This window comes from Peromyscus maniculatus, chromosome 23 (assembly GCF_049852395.1).
Source record: "Peromyscus maniculatus bairdii isolate BWxNUB_F1_BW_parent chromosome 23, HU_Pman_BW_mat_3.1, whole genome shotgun sequence".
NCBI classification, from domain to species: Eukaryota; Metazoa; Chordata; class Mammalia; order Rodentia; family Cricetidae; genus Peromyscus; species Peromyscus maniculatus.
In genome coordinates this window covers 4896354-4916467 of record NC_134874.1, presented here as the reverse complement: position 1 = coordinate 4916467, position 20114 = coordinate 4896354, and the positions used below count along the sequence as shown (strand labels likewise).

The 20114-nt window shown below is 55.1% G+C and overlaps 1 protein-coding gene across 1 annotated transcript in view; it reads left to right on the top strand.

The window, feature by feature from the left end:
* The window catches only part of Trpv4 (transient receptor potential cation channel subfamily V member 4), a 46008-nt gene that overhangs the window by 10268 nt on the left and 15626 nt on the right, over positions 1-20114 (top strand). The window contains exons 2-6 of the mRNA XM_006993938.3: positions 5215-5632; positions 10974-11146; positions 16823-16975; positions 18020-18160; positions 18833-19131. Of these exons, the coding sequence (XP_006994000.1) occupies positions 5247-5632; positions 10974-11146; positions 16823-16975; positions 18020-18160; positions 18833-19131 (1152 nt within the window). The 5' untranslated portion in view covers positions 5215-5246. The remainder of the gene's footprint in view (positions 1-5214; positions 5633-10973; positions 11147-16822; positions 16976-18019; positions 18161-18832; positions 19132-20114) is intronic.

The window sequence follows — 20114 nt, the reverse complement described above, 5'->3', positions numbered from 1 at the left end:
TTCTGTTCTTTTTGGGGGGCCTGCCACCCACCTTCCAAATAAATCCCACATGGAGGCTTATTATTACTTATGAATGCCTGGCCTTAGCTTGGCTTAGTTTCTAGCCAGCTTTCCTTATCTTAAATTATCCCATCTACCTTTGTCTCTGGGCTTTTCCTGTTCTCTAACTTCTGTAAATCTTACTCTTACTCCGTGGCTTGCTGTATAGCTAGGTCCTTCTTCTCTAGCTGCTAGATTTTACCTCCCTCCTCCCAGATTTCTCCTTCTATTCATATTCTCTCTGCCTGCCAGCCCCGCCTGTCCTTTCTCCTGCCTCGCTATTGGCCGTTCAGTTCTCTATTAGACCATCAGGTGTTTCTAGACAGGCACAGTAACACAGTTTCACAGAGTTGAACAAATGCAGCCTAAACAAAAGTAACACTCCTGAAAAGAGTCTACTACAGTATGATGTCAGCTTGCATTCTTTCTCCACGCCCCACTGGCCCAGGGGCCATGTTCCCCATGTCTGGGCCTCTGTGTATAGGAAGGCAGGCAGTGGCACCTTGACTGGAACCCGGGTCCCTCTGGGATCCCACACTGCTTCCCTGGGCCACTCTCAAGCACCTGTGGACTACACAGCCCTCAACACCACTGCCAACTCTGCTAGTCTGTCTGGTGTGCTGTCCCCCAAGGAGGGATTGCTACCAAATCTGCTTCCATTGGTGTCCCTGGTCAGACACAGGCCTGGCACACAGTGGGTGCTCAGAGGTGCACAGTGGGTACTCAGAGGGGCACAGTGGGTACTCAGAGGTGCACAGTGGGTACTCAGAGGGGCACAGTGGGTACTCAGGGGTATACAGTGGGTGCTCAGAGGTACACAGTAGGTGCTCAAGGGTGCACAGTGGGTACTCAGAGGTGCACAGTGGGTACTCAGGGGTGCACAGTGGGTACTCAGGGGTGCACAGTGGGTACTCAGGGGTACACAGTGGGTGCTCAGAGGTACACAGTAGGTGCTCAAGGGTGCACAGTGGGTACTCAGAGGTGCACAGTGGGTACTCAGGGGTGCACAGTGGGTACTCAGGGGTGCACAGTGGGTACTCAGGGGTGCACAGTGGGTACTCAGGGGTGCACAGTGGGTACTCAGGGGTACACAGTGGGTACTCAGGGGTACACAGTAGGTACTCAGAGGGGCGCAGTGGGTACTCAGAGGGGCGCAGTGGGTACTCAGAGGGGCACAGTGGGTACTCAGAGGTACACAGTGGGTACTCAAGGATGCACAGTGGGTGCTCAGAGGTGCACAGTGGGTGCTCAGAGGGACGCAGTGAGTGCTCAGGGGTACACAGTAGGTGCTCAGAGGGGCACAGTGGGTGCTCAGAGGTACACAGTGGGTGCTCAGAAGGACGCAGTGGGTGCTCAGAGGGGCACAGCGGGTACTCAGAGGGGCACAGTGGGTGCTCAGAGGTACACAGTGGGTGCTCAGAGGTGCACAGTGGATGCTCAGGAGGGTTTTGTAGAGCACATGAGTGGGCAGGCTTGTGATCCCGTGACTGGACCCTGAGATTTGTGCCCTCCTTGAATCCATTCCCTTGAAGCTGCCATCTGTGTGGACACCAGTCTGCCACATAGATGGGGCGCGGATATCACTGTGTAGCCCAGGCTGGCCTTGAGTTTGAGCTCTTCTGGTCTCTTCCCCCTTAGTTCTGGGATTGCAAGGTGTGCATCCCCATACCTGGCGTTGATGTACAGATTTTGTTTCCCTTACATTTTTCTGAGATGGGATTTGTCCTTAAATTCATTGTGTAGCAGAGGATGACCTTGAACTCTTGACCCCCCCACTCCACCTCCCAAATGCTGGGATTATAGGCACGCAACTCTATGTCTGACTGATATATAGATTTAAAAAAATGAACATAGTAAGGACACTTGGGACTAAAATACACAGCAGTGAGGATGTTGTATGACGATGTCTGTCCTTTACCTGCACCCTGCCTGTCCCAGGTGTACGGTGGAGACCCCCTCCCTGCGGGGTACCAGCAAACCATGCTGGCATGAAGGGACGAAAGGCCCGTGCTTGCTCCTGGCATGAACATAGAGAGAGAAAAACAGAACATGGGAGAGAGGAGACGCTGCCCCACCCCCCGCCCTCTGCTGCTGGGCCCTCCCTGCTTGGCTGGCACAGGCCTGGAATGTGTAATAACAGCCTTCAGGGCAAATTAGAACAGGGAGTGAACTCTTCCTAGCCACAGAGAAAGAACCCAGCAGCATGAGGGGAAGGAAGGCCGTGTGTGTGTGTGTGTGTGTGTGTGTGTGTGTGTGTGTGTGTGTGTAAAAGCATCCTGGGTGACTGAGGGGAGAAGAAAGATCTTTGCAGGGACCCTTCTCAAAGGTGCTGACTCCCTGGGTGGCCATATTTTCCTCAGCTGTAAAATGGAAGCAGTTTTGTTCATCAGGGTCCTGGGGATGTGAGGGAGGGAGAAGCTGGAGGGGCGTGGCCAACTTTCCTATGGGCCAGTATACAATGGGGGGAGGGGTGCGGATACAGTCAGACCCATGTTACATTGTGACAATAGTGATTGGATACAAGAAGTAGCATCCATTGTGGTTGGTGCCCTGGAGACATATGGCCTACTTTCCGTCACAACAGCCCTGGAGGAGGATGCTGTCGGCACCCCCCTTCCACAGGTAGAGAATGTGAGGCTCAGGGGCATTGGAGGATGATAAGCCCTGTCTCCCTGGGTGGCCGACCAGCTCTCCGGCCCTGTGGCTGGGGCTCAGCTCTGCCCTTCAGGTCATGCCTAGTAAACTAAGGGGCTGAGGAAACCAGAGCTTTGCGACTCCCTCTTGCAGATTTCAATCTTGGCTTTACCACTAACCTGTGTGGCCTCAGGCGACTTACTTCATGTCTCTGAACCTCAGTGTGTCTCCTCATTCATAACAGGATCATTGTAGCAGAGCCTACACCCGCCACCCCGCCCCACCCCGGCAGTTTCTCAGCCTCCGCCCTATTGGCTTTGGGGGCTGGATTTTTTTTTTTCTTCAGTGTTGCCCTGGGCATTGAATGAGAGTTCATGGCATCCTGGCCTTGACCCGCTAGATGTCAGTGGCTTGCTCCCCTCTACAGTAGGACAGCCACATGAGTCACTGACCAGAGCCCTGTGTCCCTGGTCCATCATTTCAGGAGGATTGGGTGAGGCACTAAGGGTCAGGTGTGGTTAAAAACCCTGTGTCCCCAACAGTGATGATGGATTTTCTAACTGTCTCAACGTGATCTAAGCTAATCATGATTATTGTGTACCTGCCAGTGGCATGTGGCTCCAGGTGTCCTGCCTTGGGGTCCCCCCAGGAATCTGGATGCTGCCCAGTTTGGGGCTCTGCAGGGGAGGAGATGAGACATGGTGGCAGCCCCCCCCCCCCACTTCCCTGCCCTGAGCTGAGGACTGAACCCAGGGCCTTGCGCTTGCTAGGCAAGCGCTCTACCACTGAGCTAAATCCCCAACCTCGGTGGCAGCTTTGGCTACAGGGCTGCCCTGGCCAGGGGTGTAATGATCAGTAATGCTGATGGCTGATGGCACATGGCTGGCCTTGCTTCTCCCCCAGCTTTGGGGTCCCCGGTGGGGTAGGGCACACTCTGCCTGGGAGGACACTTGAAGCTGCTGGCCCCTTGACGACCCTCCCCCACTGTGCCCTCACCCACACTCTGCTCCTGCAGAGCAGAGACTAAAGTCACAAGGCCCCGACAGGTGACTGCAGGTGGACAGGACCTGCTGTGGCCTCAGAGGCCTCTGAGTGATGCTTCACATACCTGGGGACCCCAGGAGGAGGTGTTTTACACCCCAGTTTTACAGGTGAGGAAGCCAAGGCCCAGAGAGAGAAATCCACCTAGACTCGGCCTCGGTCCTCCTGCCGTAGGTCTGAAGAAGCGACCATTGTGCCCATTACCCAGAGGGGAACACAGAGGCTCTTGGCCTTCCAGCGACTTGCCCTCGAGCACGCTGGGACTAGAATCGAAGCCCGAGTGACTCCAAAGTCCAGCTTCTCTCTTCTCGCTGGCGTCAAGAGAGAAGCCAGCCCCTGCCAGGCATTCCTCCCCTCTACGTGCCCAGCTTCGCCCACAAGGGAGGCCTCTTGCCACGTTCCCACCTGGGCAAGCCTCTCCTGGCAGTTGGCAAAACAAACATGAACGGTACCAGTTCGCTGCTGTTCTTCATGTGAGGCCCGAGGAGGATGGACACACACACACACACACACACACACACACACACACACACACACACACACACAAACTCTGTTACCCAACTGGCAAGGAGAAGAATTCCAGGATGCCCAGGGCCTAGCTGTAGAGGGCCCTGCCATGCCAGCTGTGAGTGAGCACACATTGGGCCTGAGAACCAGAAAATCTTGTCTTCACAAGCCGTGTGTCTGTCGTCCCCCCCCCCGCCCCCGAGCCTCAGTTTCCTCATCTGAGAAATGGGCACAAAGGACACCTTCGTCTCTGCTCTTCCCTCCTACGGAGATTTAGGACAGACGCGTTCCCTGCCTGGGTATCATGGCCTGGCAGTTTATCTAGGAAAGAGAGAGAGAGAGCCTAAGGGATAGGGTGGGGCTTCTCAGAGGAGGGCATAGCTGGGCACACAAATGGGCAGGAGCCAGTCAGGCTGAGGGGAGGGGCATTATTTAGCCCCGAACATCAATTTAGATCTGGGAGCCTCCATTACAGACCCGTAAGAGGGGTCGTGATGGCGCTGGAGGGGCTGTGGGGACCACTGCCTTGTGCAGTGAGTTCACAGGGCTCCTCGGAGCACCTGCTGGTCAAGGTGGCGCTCCTAGGCACGCAGGACACTGTCCCACGCCTCCTCCATCTCCTCCGCTGGCTTCCCTGTGGAGCCTGAGATACTGACTGATTCAGTGTCGCACAGCCTGGCTATGAAACCGGGTCAGGGGGGTCAGCATCCCGGCTCTGGGGTGACCCCTACCCCTTCCTATCCAGCCAGTGTCCCGGGCAGCTGCGCTGGAGGCCGATTCCACGTCCCCAGGTTCCTCAAAGAGGCCCCTGTTAGGGCTCCTGCCTGGGGCTGGCCGCCGACCACATCTGGGAGTGGCCGCCGCGGCCCCTGTCATCACAACGGTGGCTTTGAAGCAGCTGGCAGCAGCGCTGTTTGCCCACGTGGGAGGGGGGCTTCCTGGAGCCGACACTGCTGGCCGGGCTCTGCCTGACCCCCTGTCTTCCCCCCGCAGGCTGAACAGCACACACAGACCCTGCGGCCGGTATGGCGGATCCTGGCGACGGCCCCCATGCAGCGCCTGGGGAGGTGGCAGAGCCCCCCGGAGATGAGAGTGGTACCTCTGGCGGGGAGGCCTTCCCCCTCTCTTCCCTGGCCAATCTGTTTGAGGGGGAGGAAGGCTCCTCTCCGCTCTCACCGGCTGATGCCAGCCGCCCTGCCGGCCCTGGTGATGGGCGTCCGAACCTGCGGATGAAGTTCCAGGGCGCTTTCCGCAAGGGGGTTCCCAACCCCATTGACCTGCTGGAGTCCACCCTGTACGAGTCCTCGGTAGTGCCCGGGCCCAAGAAAGCACCCATGGACTCATTGTTCGACTACGGCACTTACCGTCACCACCCCAGCGACAACAAGAGGTGGAGGAGAAAGGTCGTAGAGTAAGTATTCCTGGGTGTCTGGTTGGCAGTCTCCTTGTATTGAATCCACATCCACCCACCCATCCATCCATCCATCCACCCACCCATCCATCCATCCACCCACCCATCCATCCATCCTTCCACCCATCCACCCATCCACCCACCCACCCATCCATCCATCCACCCACCCATCCATTATCCACCCACCCACCCACCCACCCATCCATCCACCCACCCATCCATCATCCATCCACCCACCCATCCACCCATCCATCCACCCACCCACCCATCTACCCACCCACCCATCCACCCACCCATCCATCCACCACCCACCCACCTATACATCCATACATCCACCTACCCATCCATCCATCCACCCACCCACCCACCTATCCACCTACCCACACATCCATCCATCCATTTATCCATCCATCCATCCATCCATCCATCCATCCATCCATCCATCCATCCATTTATCCATCCATCCATCCATCCATCCATCCATCCATCCACCCATCTATCCATTCACCCACCTGTCCACCCATCCATATATACATTCATCTATCTATCATTATTCATCCATCCTTCCATTGATCCATTGATCCATCATTCATCCATACATCCACTCACCCATTCACACATTTATCCCTCCCTTCATCACCCCCATCCATCCGTTTGCCTATCTGTTTCTTTGTCCATCCATCCTCCAACCATACATTGGTACATCTATCATCTATCTTTCTACCTCCTATCCATTACCTACCCATCCATCCACCCACCCATCTACCCACCCACTCACTCATCAATCTACCCATTCCTCATCTATTCATCCTTCTCCCTATCCACCATCTCTCCATTCATCTATTCATATATACATACGTTTATCTACTCCTTTATGTAACTACCTATACCTGTCACTTCACATTTTTTTTTTTTTTGTAACTCCAGCTGCCCTGGAACTCACTTTGTAGACCAAGCTGCCTTTGAACTCACAGAGATCCTCCTGCTTCTGCCTCCTGAGTGCTGAGACTAAAGGTGTGGCCACCATACCCAACCTTTCATTAGCCTTTTCATCCGCTAACCCATCTGTCCACTTGTCTGTCCATCTGTCCACCCACACACTCAGTAGTGCACTTGTTCATTATGACCCACGTATGTATCCACCTGTCTGTCCACCCATGCAGCCATTTTCTACTTCGCCATCATCCAAATGCCCGTCCTCACTTGTCCAGACCGCTCCTCCATCATCCCCTCACTCACGTGACTCTCTGCTCATCTGTCATCAATCTTTCTGTCTGTCCATACGCACAACCAATTTCCCATCCACCTGCCATTTACTTCTCAGAATGTCCATAGGCCCTCCGGCCATGCGGCCTCCACTGTTCAGAGATCATTCATTCATTACATTTCTTTATCTTCTTTTTTCTTTTTGAGACAGGGCTTGGTATGCAGCTCAGACTGGCCTTAACTTGCAACCCTCTTGTCTCGGCCTCCTGACTCCTGGGGCTACAGGTGTGTGGCACCACTCCATACTTGTTTTAGATGGCTGCCTGCTTCCTCCCCACTTCCTCTTCCTCCTTTCTCTTGGCTAACCACCAGTTCATTCAACCAGCTCCATTTTCTTGGCCACTGACTCATCCACTCATTCACACACTCGTCTTCCCATTCACTTCCCGCCTGCCCGTCATCCATCCATCCTCACCTTTCCCTGTGGCTTTCTGGGGCTGGTTAGGGTCGGAAGCCCCGAGGTATTCACCCTTTCTCTTCCATGAAGGAGGCCTGGCTGGAAAATGGAAGAGTGTGAGAAACCCCCATGGGTGACAGTGTTGGCCCCTCGGGATGTATTCTCTGCTAGCCCAGCTGTGGACAGGAGCCTTAGTGGAATGTCACAGCCCCCAGCTGGTGTGGGAGCCCTCTTTCCCTGACCCTTAGGCACTTAGCGACACCTCCCCAGGCTTCTGCCGTGAGGAGGGGAGAGGAATGAGACCTGCCCCCTCTGATCTTGTTGACGAGGTGGTTACACTATTCCTAGGTCCCGTCTGCTGCCTCTAATGTGTCCTAAGCTGACCCAGGCTTGGACATCAGCCCTTTTCCTTCCTGGAAACCCCTCGGGGCCTCTGTGTGTGTTCGAGAATGCCACCCTGGAGTCTGTCGACGCCTGGAGCCGTTGGGTCCTCCCACTCTTGCTGACTGGAGACTGGCTTCCACACCGAGTGAGCCCACTGGCCTTTTCCATCCTCACACAGCCAGGAGATGGCTCTCTAGTGTCCGTGGACTCGCTGGTGTTTCTTGAGCACTGTAGCTACCCAGAGCTGGGATTGATTGGTCCCGAGGCTCCATCAGTGAGTCAGACCAGACCCAGCCCTAACTCAGAAGCACCTTCAATGACGGGTGAAGAAACAGGAGAATACATGATTCTAGAAGGGAGGTGCTGAGGTTGAACAGGGGACGGGGACAGGAGAGATGGTTCTAGAAGACGTCTCAGGAAGGTGACATCTAGGCAGGGCACCCACATGGCTAGGAAGGCATCCCAGGCCAGGGGGTAACACATGAGCCAAAGTGTGACTCATCAGGACCAGGGAGGTCATAGTCCACCACACACTGGGGACTTTGTCCAACCACTGTTCAGATGGGGAAACTGAGGCCCAGGGCAGCGAGGATCCCCAGTGTATTGATCCTCTGAGCCAGGTCCACCGAGGTCCTGAATGTTGGGGTTACTGCCTCCCTTCCTCACTCAAGCCTTGCTTGGGGCTCCACCTTAGCCCCATCCCTGGTCCCTGGAGGCATTAGAGGGAGGACGAGGGCACAGTTGAGAGGCTGAGACTGCAAAGACTTGGAGAGGCATCCCGTGGCGTCAAGTGGGAACAGCGTTCTTTTTATTTAGAGGGTCCAAGGTCCAGATTCAGGAGCTCTGGTTGGAGGATGCCCCGGTCCTTGCTCTGTGGACAGGGCTACACTTCATAAGGTCCCATTCCATGGCCAGCACCCCCTTTCCCATGCATGGCTCCTTTGGGGCCTGAGCAGAGAGATGGAGAGCAAGCCTGCCTGGCCCCTGCAGGGCCTCCCTCTTCTAGCCCCATGGAGCTTCTCCCTGCCCTTCTCTTCTCTCTTCCTGGCCCTCTGCTTCCGCCTTCTCCTCTCTGTCCCCCCTTACACTTAACAAGCTCTGCTGCATCTGTCTGTGCAGGCCTGGGCTGGATGGGAACATGGCAGAGTGCGATCGCTGTCCTCGTGGTGCCCAGGCTAGCTCTCTCTCTCTGTCCTCATGGTGTCCAGGCTAGCTCTTTCTCTCTGTCCTCATGGTGTCCAGGCTAGCTCTTTCTCTCTGTCCTCGTGGTGTCCAGGCTAGCTCTTTCTCTCTGTCCTCGTGGTGTCCAGGCTAGCTCTTTCTCTCTGTCCTCGTGGTGTCCAGGCTAGCTCTCTCTCTCTGTCCTCATGGTGTCCAGGCTAGCTCTCTCTCTCTCTGTCCTCGTGGTGTCCAGGTTAGCTCTCTCTCTCTGTCCTCGTGGTGTTCAGGCTAGCTCTCTCTCTCTCAGAACCTAGCGCACAACCATTGCCCATTCAGTGTTTGCTGAATGACTAAACGAGTGTCTCTCTTTGTTTTCCTCAGCCCTCTCTGGGTCCTGTCATCCTTCTGCCTGCCTCTGTTGCTCAGCACCTCTCCTGTGAATGTACAGGCTTCAGACATGGCTCTCAGGACGATGGTGACTGTCGATAACGTGTATCGCATGTTACTGTGTACTGGGCTCTGGGCTTCCGTGGCCTCTTCTGTCTAAAGCATCGATAGATGCTGAAATCCATGAGAGAGTGGTTGAGTGAATGAGATGCGTTCTCTTTTACCTTTTTTGTATTTTTTTTTGTTTGTTTTTTGAGACAGGGTTTCTCTGTGTAGTTTTGCGCCTTTTCCTGGAGCTCACTTGGTAGCCCAGGCTGGCCTCGAACTCACAGCGATCCGCCTGGCTCTGCCTCCCGAGTGCTGGGATTAAAGGCGTGCGCCACCACCGCCCGGCTCTCTTTTACCTTATGTGCCTTCCCTGTTTCCTTTCCATCTTCATCCACCTCAGACAGATTCAGCGAGGGCCAGACGGTAAGTGCAGGTGGTAGGGTACCAGCCTGGCATGCTTGAAGCCCCGGCTTCCATCCCCAGCCCTACACAAGCCAGGCATGGTGGCACACGCCTGCAGTCCCGGCCGGCACTCAAGAGTGAGGGCAGGAGATTCAAGAGCGAGCTGGGCTGCATGAGACTCCTCTCTCTCTCTCTTTCTCTCTCTCTCTCCCTCCCTCCCTCCCTCTCCCCCCCATCTCTCTCTCTCTCTCTCTCTCTCTCTCTCTCTCTCTCTCTCTCTCTCTCTCTCTCTCTCACACACACACACACACACACACACACACACACGTGTTCAGCTTAATAAACGACAGATGGATGAGTAGTAGGTGGAGGGGAAGGTGAGTATGTGAGAGGAGGGATGACTGGTGAACAGGTGGTGAGAAGGGAGGATAAATGGGCAGGTAGATGGTGTGTAGATGGAATGGAGGGGTGGAGAGGGATTGCATGGATGGATGAGTGGATAGATGGGTGAATAGAGGGGTGAGTGGACAGATGAATGGATAGAAGGATGAGTGGGTGGATGGATGGATGAGTGGGTAGATGGAGGGATAGAGGGGTGAGTAGATGGATGAATGAATGGATAGATTGGAAGAGGGGTAAGTGAGTGGGTGGATGGATGATTGGATAGATGGATGGTGAATGGATAGAAGGGTGAGTGAGTGCTGGATGGCTAGAGGGGTTATTGGATGGATTGATGGGTGGATGGAAGAGTGGATAGATGGGTGGGTAGAGGGGTGATTGGATGGATGGAGGGACGGATGGAGGGATGGATGGATGAATGGATGGATAGATAGAGGGGTGAGTGGACAGATGAATGGATAGAAGAATGAGTGGATGGATAGATGAGTGGATAGATAGATAGATAGATAGATAGATAGATGGGTGAGTAGATGGATGGATGGATAGATAAATGAGTGGATCGATGGAAGGATAGAGGAGTGGGTGGATGGATAAGTGAATGGATAGATAGGTGAGTGGATGGGTGGATGGATGCGTGGTTAGTTGGAGGGAGGGAGGATGGGTAGATGGGTGGTGGGTGGGCAGGAGGGTGGGTAGGCTTGTGTGCTTTTTCTTCTGTTTTTCTGCCCAGCACACAGTAGGCCAGCTTATCCCTTCCTGGATAAAGCATTCCATAGCATTCTTCAGTGTGGTCTTCCCCTTGGGTTTCATCTCCCCCCAACCTCTGGCTCCTTAAGGACGGGGAGGCAGGGTAGGCAGAGGGTAAGTTCCTGGTGTCCTTCTTTCTCCCTCCTCTAGGAAGCAGCCACAGAGTCCTAAGGCCCCCGCACCCCAGCCACCTCCCATCCTTAAAGTCTTCAACCGGCCCATCCTCTTCGACATTGTGTCCCGGGGCTCCACCGCCGACCTGGACGGACTGCTTTCTTTTTTGTTGACCCACAAGAAGCGCCTGACTGATGAGGAGTTCCGGGGTGAGCTGTCCTGGTGGGCATAGCGGGGGGGGGGGGCAGGGTCTGCTCAGCTTTGGGTAACGCCCTCCCCCTTTCGTATATCTCTTTGGGCCAAACACATCAGTAGAGCATCGGGCAGAGAGTCTGGGTGCGCCGTTTACTGCATCACAAAGCCTCGCTGGGTCTTGATTGCCACGAATTTTCATTCATGTAGTTGCTAAACAGAGTTTAACCGTGGGAATTCTAACACACTTCTACACTGAACATGGCGGTGTGGCTTCTCCATGGCATGGCTGACGGTGCCATGAAGTGCTAAACATGAGCAGCTGGGATCCCCTGTCCCCCAGGGGTAAGGGCTGGAGGGTAGCAGGAGGTTGGGGGTCCTGCTTGCATGCACTTCTAGAGATCTGCCTCGCCAGCCCCCTCCCTGGCCTGACTCCTGGGCCATCACCCCCAACTTTCCCTTTGCAGGGTCTCTCTGTCCTGTCCACCCTCAGATCCCTCTGTGGACCCCAGGTCTTTGTGAGCTGCCCTGGCCTCATCTGTACCCAGGCACGTGGTCTATGAACCCTTTCTCCAAGCCAGCTGCCACCATGTGCTGGCATCAGGTCACCGGAGATGAGGGCCAGAGGACCCCACAAGTCCGTGCGAAGTGTGGTCCCTGCTGCAAAGCAGGGTCTGTCTGGGCAAGTCTGGCCTGGGGCTCAAGTCTGAGAAAGTTTGGGGAGGTGGTCCCCAGAGGCCCCCCTTTTTTTGAGACTTCAGGGTGCACTCAGTGCCAAAGCAGATGACCAAGGTGGGGTCACTTTTCCCAGACTCCTCCAGGCTGTTCTTTTTGCTTTTTCTCTCTTACTGTTGTATTTTACTTTTATCATTTATTATGATTCTTTGGGGGTGGGGGAGTTTTGAGACAAGGTTTCTCTGTGTAGCCCTGGCTGTCCTGGAACTCACTCTGTAGATCAGGCTAGCCTCGAACTCACAGAGTATCAACCTGATTCTTTTGGGGAAAGGTGGGAGTTTTGAGACAAAGTTTCTCTGTAACAACTTTGGCCATCCTGGAACTCACTCTGTAGACCAGGCTACCCTCAAATTCACAGAGATCCACTTGATTCTTTTTTCAAAAAAATTAAATTATTTATTTTACTTTATTTCTATTTACTTGTTTTTTTGAGACAGGGTTTCTTTTTTAATTTTTTAAAAGATTTATTTATTTTATGTATATGATGTGCTATCTGCACGTACACCTGCAGGCCAGAAGAGGGCGCCAGATCCCACTATAGATGGCTGTGAGCCACCATGTGGTTGCTGGGAATGGAACTCAGGACCTCTGGAAGAGCTGCCAATACTCTTAACTGCTGAGCCATCTCTCCAGACCCTCAACCCAATTCTTAACACGGTCACAATTCCTTCCAGATCTTTGTGCCCCTTCATTGAGAACTACTGAATTCTACAAAGTACTGTGATGTCTGGTCTTGTGGTGGGTGCAAGCTTGGAGTTGTGAGAGGTCACGGAGTAGGTTGGCGGCATGTATTGGCCACACACCCCCTTTCCTGTGCACCCCACACGTCAGGCAAAGGGAATGTTCTAGTGAGCAGATCTGGTGCAAGGTCCAGAGCTTTGAGCAGGACAGAGTCCCAAGGAGCTGGCCCTCCAAGCTTCAGGCTTCTCCTGGGCTTGGGGCTGAGGTCAGGGACTCTTAGCCTGGTCTGGAACCCCCAGACAGTATTGGTGTGGATTTAGGTGGGGGGCTCGGCTGGGACTGAGGTTGTAGTGTGAGCACAGGGGGGCCTGGCGTGGATTTCCGACACCACAAGGCTTCAGGGCCTCTCTTGCTAAGGACAAACTCCGTCTAGGGTCCTGGATTAGCTTTTGTACGCACTGTTCACGGTCCACAGCAGAGCCCCACATTGCACAAACTTCGGGCTTCACAAAACCTGGATCCTCCCCTGCATGTTTTCCTGGCTGGAGGCTGATGAGCTCATCCGATTTGCAGGGTGGAATCTCTGTCTCCACCCCACCCCCCACCCCACCCCTGCCCCCAATTTGGGTAGTTTCACAACCTCCTGTGTGTCAATGGGCTCCAGCAGGCTCCGTAACTGGAGGCGGCCACCTGCTGGTCAGCTGAGGAATCGCTGCCTCTCTAGCCATGGTTGTGCCCAGATTCTCCATAACCACAGGAGGAGGTAGTGGACGTCCAGGCCCAGGACCAAGTCCCCCATCTCCCTTGTGCCAGCTGTGATTTGGAATCGCCGGAGGTGCCTGGGTGGCTCCTTTAGTGAGTTCTTACTGATTCGGCAAGGTGCCATTGGGCACCGATGATGTACCAGGCACTGGGCTGGCACGGGCAGGGAGGTGAGGGCTGGGGGTGGGTGGGGTGGGGCTGAAAACGAGGAAGGCGGATTACAGCTCTGGTCTCAGGCAGCGCTCAGGCTTCCAGGTGGGACAGGCGTCGATCAAGCAGCTACAGAAATAAGTACGCAGTTAAAACTGCAAAAAAGGCGTCTACAAGAGGCTGCCCTGGCATATTAGAGCTAGTCAGGGGAAATCCAGGAAGGCTTCCTGGAGGAGGAGGAGGCGGAAACCCGAGCTAAGTCTGAGTGTGTGCAAAGGGGGACGGGGGCGGAGTGTTTCAGACTGGGAAGCAGTGAAGGGACAGTAGAAAGACCCGGTGGCCCACCGTGACCTCTGAGGTGACTCGTAACAGTGACTGTGTGGCGGAGTGGATGAAAAAGAGGGCCTCAGAGGCCAGTGGTCACACCAGGGGAGTGTCTTGGGCTTGTGAGAGACAGTGCCTGGTTCGGGGTGGTGGCGGCGAGGTGCCAATCAAGGAAGTATGGAAAAAAAAAAAGGGTAAAAAAGACACAGTGGGGGCTGGTGTGGGGAGAGGGGCCAGCACGGAGGATTGGGGCTGAACGGGAACCCCATGCTGTGAATACGGGAGTCACAGGCTGAGAGGGGAATAGGGTTGCCACGGAGAGCTGGCCGTTGCCTGGTGATATTGATAAACGGCGGATCGACACCACCCCTAGGCCAACGATTGGGGGGGGGAGGCGGAGGTACAGCCCCTCCAGGGCTTTGGCCGGCATTCAGGGCAGCCCCTACCTGGTGCCCCTGGGAAACTGTAACCATTGATGCACTGGACAGACAGCGCGCTGGTGTCGCCCTGGGCCAGCTGCCTCCCCAGGGGACGGGAGAGAGCAGCCGAGGGAAAGGCTGTGGGGACGCTCACTCCTGGGGGTCGGGCTGGAAGTTTCCCAGGCTTGAGCTCTCCCTGCATCCGCAGAGGTGGACCTCTGTGGGAGCCACGAACCTCGTGGCTCTACCCAGCAGGTCTGCATAAAAAGGATGATTGGACCACGGGCCTGGGTACCAGGTGCCCGGGATGGTCTGCACTTGGCTGTGCTGGGGGTGGGGGTGGGGGTATGAGGTCTTTTGCTCCACCCCTTAGCGTTCCTTTAAAAACCCCTTAGCAGACAGTCAGGGCCCGATGGATTAGGATCCAGGTCCTCCCGAGGCTATCCTGTATTTTCTATCTGTTTCTCTCCCCTCTTTATTTCTAATATTTCCTGCTGCTCCTACTCAAGAGTACTCTGGGGAAAAGTGGGGGGGAGGGTAGCCCCCCACAGCCCTACATCCTCTCCCACAGGATACAAAGTGCAGCACTGATATGTCCAGGGGGCCCATGGCTACCCGGGGTCATGTTAACCACAATATTGCTTGATTCGCTGGTGGCCTCTTGATTGCCATTGAGCTAGAGGGGAAGCCAAGACTCCCACCCCGAGGTTCCAGCTGCCCCTCAACCCACGCTGTGCTCCCGCCTCGAATCTGCTTTCCGGGGCTGATGGGTGGGGTGGAGGTGGGGGATTTGCACTTTACTGATTGTCTGGAGACAGATGTGAGTTCCTGTAGCCAAATACATCCTAACGAGGGACAGAAACTTGCAAGAGGGAGAGGTGATAGGCACCTGACAGACTCAGCCCTCCAAAGATGTTGGACAGTTTCGGAAAACGTTTACACTTACCACATTGCTGGGACCCCTTCTCAAGATGTCACATCCTCTGCACATTCACAGCCAACTTCAGGGAAGGAGGAACACTGATGTAATGCTTCATGGGACAGGTTCTGTGTTCCCACGGGGGCAGGGGCAATTGCTGCCTGGCATGTCTTGCTTTCAGAGCTGATTAAAGGGGAGATGCTCAGTCCTGTACAATGCCCTCTGTGCAAACAGGAGAGCCAGGGTTCGGATCCCCAGCACCCACGGAAAGAGGCAGGCAAGTGAGCACATGTCTGGGATCCCAGCTCTGGGGAGGGGGAAACAGGCAGATTGCCCAAAGCAAGCTTTGCTGAACCAGTGAGCTCCAGGTTCAGCGAGAGACCCTGTCTCAAAAGTAAGATAAGGGAATGATGGAGGAAACACCCCGTGTTGACCACTGGCCACCACGCAGATGGGAACACGTGTGTACATAGGGAGGAGGGTGGGGGGCGGGGATAGAGGCCAGACAGGCTCGGCTGGGTCCTGTGGTAAAGATGGATGGTTGGAGCTGGGCGGCGGTGGCGCACGCCTTTAATCCCAGCACTCAGGAGGCAGAGGCAGGCGGATCTCTGAGTTCAAGGCCAGCCTGGTCTACAGAGCGAGATCCAGAACAGCCAGGGATACATAGTGAGACCCTGTCTCAAAACAAACAACAAAAACCAACAAAAAGATGTATGGTTGACTTTTTTTTAACTCATGTGCATACACACACATATGCATACGTATACACGCATACACACACATGCATACGCATGCACGTACACACGCATACATGCTCATGCACACAGTGTCTCTGTATCCCAGCCTGGTTGGTGTTTAGCTCTCTGTTCCCATTTACTCTGTTTTTTAAAGCCCTTTAAAACATTCCCTCTATGGGCTGGAGAGATGGCGCAGTGGTTAGAGCACCTTTTGCTCTGGCAGAGGACCTGGGCTCAGTTCCCAGCACCCACATGGTGGCTCATGACCATCTGAACTTCAGCGTTAGGGGATTTGATTTCCTTTTCTGCCATCCATGGCACCGCATGTACATGGTACACAGACATACATGCAGGCAACACACCCGTACACTTAAATAAAATAAAAATTAAAAACTTCCCTCAAGTGCAGGGCACGGAGGTACACACCTGTAATCCCGGCACTCTAGAAGTTGAGGCAAGAAGATGGAGTCTTCAAGACCAGCCTGGGTTTCATTTTTTTTTTTAAAGATTTATTGATTTATTATGTATACAGTGTTTTGTTTTCATGTATGCATGCAGGCCAGAAGAGGGCGCTAGATCTCATTACAGATGGTTGTGAGCCACCATGTGGTTTTGCTGGGAATTGAACTCAGGACCTCTGGAAGAGCAGCCAGTGCTCTTAACCTCTGAGCCATCTCTCCAGCCTGGGTTTCATTATGAGACCCTGTGTCAGAGAGAAATCTCCCCAGATATTATTAAGTACATGCTAGTGGCTGTGGCCGCCTGTATGTCAAAACGTATCTCTCGCCATAAGTTCAAGGACACCCTGAGCACCGTAAGAGACAGAGGGGCACTGTGTCCCCCCCAGGCAGGCAGAAGGCATCTCGGAGACGTGGGACAGCCAGGCCCGGGGTCCTGTTCCTGCCCCCAATTCACAGACAGGCTCTAAGCCCTCTGCCTCTTCCTCCCACCTCCCCTCTCTCTTAGAGCCCTCCACAGGGAAGACCTGCCTGCCCAAGGCGCTGCTGAACCTGAGCAATGGCCGCAATGACACCATCCCTGTGCTTCTGGACATTGCTGAGCGCACCGGCAACATGCGTGAATTCATCAACTCGCCCTTCCGAGACATCTACTACCGAGGTATGTCTGGCTGGGCAGTGTTGATGGATAATGAATGAATGGATGGATGGATGGATGGATGGATGGATGGATGAATGAGGGGGCAGCAACTATCCTTTGCACTTTGCTGTTCTGAATCCAGAATGAGCGATCCCGAGTCTTTGGGGTACAGTGCCCATTGCTGCCTGATGCTCATGATCTAGAAAACTGAATCCTGGGCTACAGGGTTGACACATGGGCCGCTCGAGGCTCCGCAGTGCACCGTGTGGAGCCAGGGGGGTCATTGTGCATAAGTCCTCTGCCTCCCAATTCTGAGAGTCTAGGAACAAAAACTGGCCTTTACAAAGACTGCAAAATAATACCGGGCGGCGGTAGCGCACGCCTTTAATCCCAGCACTCGGGAGGCAGAGCCAGGCGGATCTCTGTGAGTTCAAGGCCAGCCTGGGCTACAGAGTGAGATCCAGGACAGGCACCAAAACTACACAGAGAAACCCTGTCTCGAAAAAACAAAAACAACAAACAAAAAAAGACTGCAAAATACCAACAAAGTCCATGAAGTTCATGGGTGTGTTGGGGGTGACCGGGAGGCTAACCTATCACCCCTCTGACCTCCAGGGTTGATTTGGCCGACCTAGTTGGCTGGGTAGGAGTCCCTTCCTCCCCTACCATGCCGTGGGCATCTTTCCCAGGCTGTGGGTGCCATCAGAGGCCCCCGAGAAGCTTATATTCCTGCTAGACTCAAAGCTTGTACATGTTACAGCGAGCAGTCAAAATTCTGAGGCTGGGAGGGCATTGCACCCTCCCGGATTAAAGTTTGTGTGTCCGAGGCCTGGCCCCTGGAGCCCACAGGCCATTCATCCTATGAGCTTAAAATTCTGCTTCAGAATTCAGCAGGCCCTGGCCGTCACGCACCCCAAATCCCACGTCAGCCTTCCAGTGATTGCTAGCCAAGGCTTGACCTTGAGGTCCCTAGCCCAATTTCCACGTCTGGTAGCCCACTCTGTACCCCTCAGCCAATGGGGCTGCATCCCCGCCATGCCAGAGCCCGGCTGCCTTTCTCCTCAGGCCAGACCTCCCTGCACATTGCGATTGAACGCCGCTGCAAGCACTATGTGGAGCTGCTGGTGGCCCAGGGAGCCGACGTACATGCCCAGGCCCGAGGGCGCTTCTTCCAGCCCAAGGATGAGGGTGGCTACTTCTACTTTGGTGAGCAGGGGTGGCTGGCGGGTGGGAGACCGGAGACAGGTCTGGGGACTCTCCACACACTCAGAGCCGGGCTACCACAGGTCCTGCCCTGCCCCGTGACATGGGTTCCCCAGGGTCCTGCTTGCTGAGGCCAAGCCTCAGAGTGGGAGCTCTGAAGGATGTTCAGATGGGACCTGGGTTCAAATCCTCACCTTGCTTCCCCTTGGGCACGTGACTGACAGCATGAAACTCAGCTTCCCCATCCGAAGCTGGGGATCAGGAGTATGCTGAGGGCTGTGGTGGGGTGTCAGCACCCCAGCACCCTAATATGCAAGTATCCTTTGGTCTAACACCATTCAAGGGGTGGGATCTCACAGTCCAGATGGCCACCATGTTGCCACAGTTGTACCAACGAAATACTCTTGACTGTCACCCTGCTAACACCACATGTGACATGGAACTCGGAGCCAAAGCTCCACAAAGAATCCTGCTACCAGGAGTCCAGACCCACATTCCCATGCTCCCAGATAGCACGGGCCATGTCCCCAGGTAGCCAACCCCTGCCTCTCCAGCCGTCACCGTGAGAAGCCCAGGGCCCTGTCCAAAGTGGTGTGGAACCCGTGGTGGCGTCTTTCTCCATCCCCAGCATGACAGGCAAAGCCCCGCATTGACCCTCGGTTTCCTTGGCCCCAGGGGAGCTGCCCTTGTCCCTGGCAGCCTGCACCAACCAGCCACACATCGTCAACTACCTGACGGAGAACCCTCACAAGAAAGCAGACATGCGGCGCCAGGACTCGCGAGGCAACACGGTGCTGCACGCGCTGGTGGCCATCGCCGACAACACCCGCGAGAACACCAAGTTCGTCACCAAGATGTACGACCTGCTGCTTCTCAAGTGCTCCCGCCTCTTCCCTGACAGCAACCTGGAGACAGTGCTCAACAATGACGGCCTTTCGCCCCTCATGATGGCTGCCAAGACGGGCAAGATCGGGGTGAGTGGGCCCCGCTCCCCCTGGAGCTACCGCTGGCATTTATTACCCCCATGCCCATCTCGGCGGGGCGGGGCGGGGCGGGGAGGGCTCCAGGGAGCGGGCATCCCACCTCCAGAACCTGATATGGCTCCCTAGCCTCCAGCCAGGCTCCTCAGCTTTATCTAGAACTGCTTATGTCATCTGCACTGGTTGCTCCCTGACCCACCCATGTCCGTCAGGATTCGTCACCAATGTAAACTGAGTCCCGGGCGCCTCTGACCTGCTGGCTTCCTTCCTTCATCTGGGCCCTCTCCTCTCACGGCTCCCTGGAGAAAAGGGACTCCTAGCTTCAGCACTGTGGATACTGGGTGTGGGGTTGGTCTGTGCTGTCCTGGGGGGGGGGGGGACGACATCCTGGCCTTGATCCCCTGAGGTCAGTAGCACCCCCTGCCATGCACTGTGACAGTCAAAAGTGTCTGTAGACGCCGCAGGACGGTCCCTTGGGAGGTGCCATTGCCCCGACTGAGAGCCAGGCCAGAGTTGCCTGCAGTTAGGAACCAGGCTGTGGTTTTCAGTGCTTCCCAGTGGGGGCCTCGGGCCCCGCCCCACTCTGCCCCTCTGTGTGCCTCAGTTTCTGCATCTGGTGGGGTGTTGCTGGGACAGTTCAGAGAGCTGAGGCACATACAGCTCTGAATGAGGAGCCGAGGGTGGTGGCGGGTACTCAGGGAGTGCTGTAGGACTGAGCACAGGCCAGCCAGAACCCAGGCCCAGGGCAGCCTGTAACCCCAGAGATGCGGGAGGCTGGGGTGGGAGAATTGAAAGTTCAAGATCAGCCTTAGTACAGAGCAAGTTCAAGGTAACTTGGGTAACTTAAGGAGGCCGGGTCTCAAAATAAAAAGGAAGACTGGGCAAATAGCTGGGTGGTAGAAGTCTTGTCTAGCACAGGAAAAGGCCCTGGGTTCTACCCCCAGCATTGGAAATCAGTCTCTCTCTCTCTCTCTCTC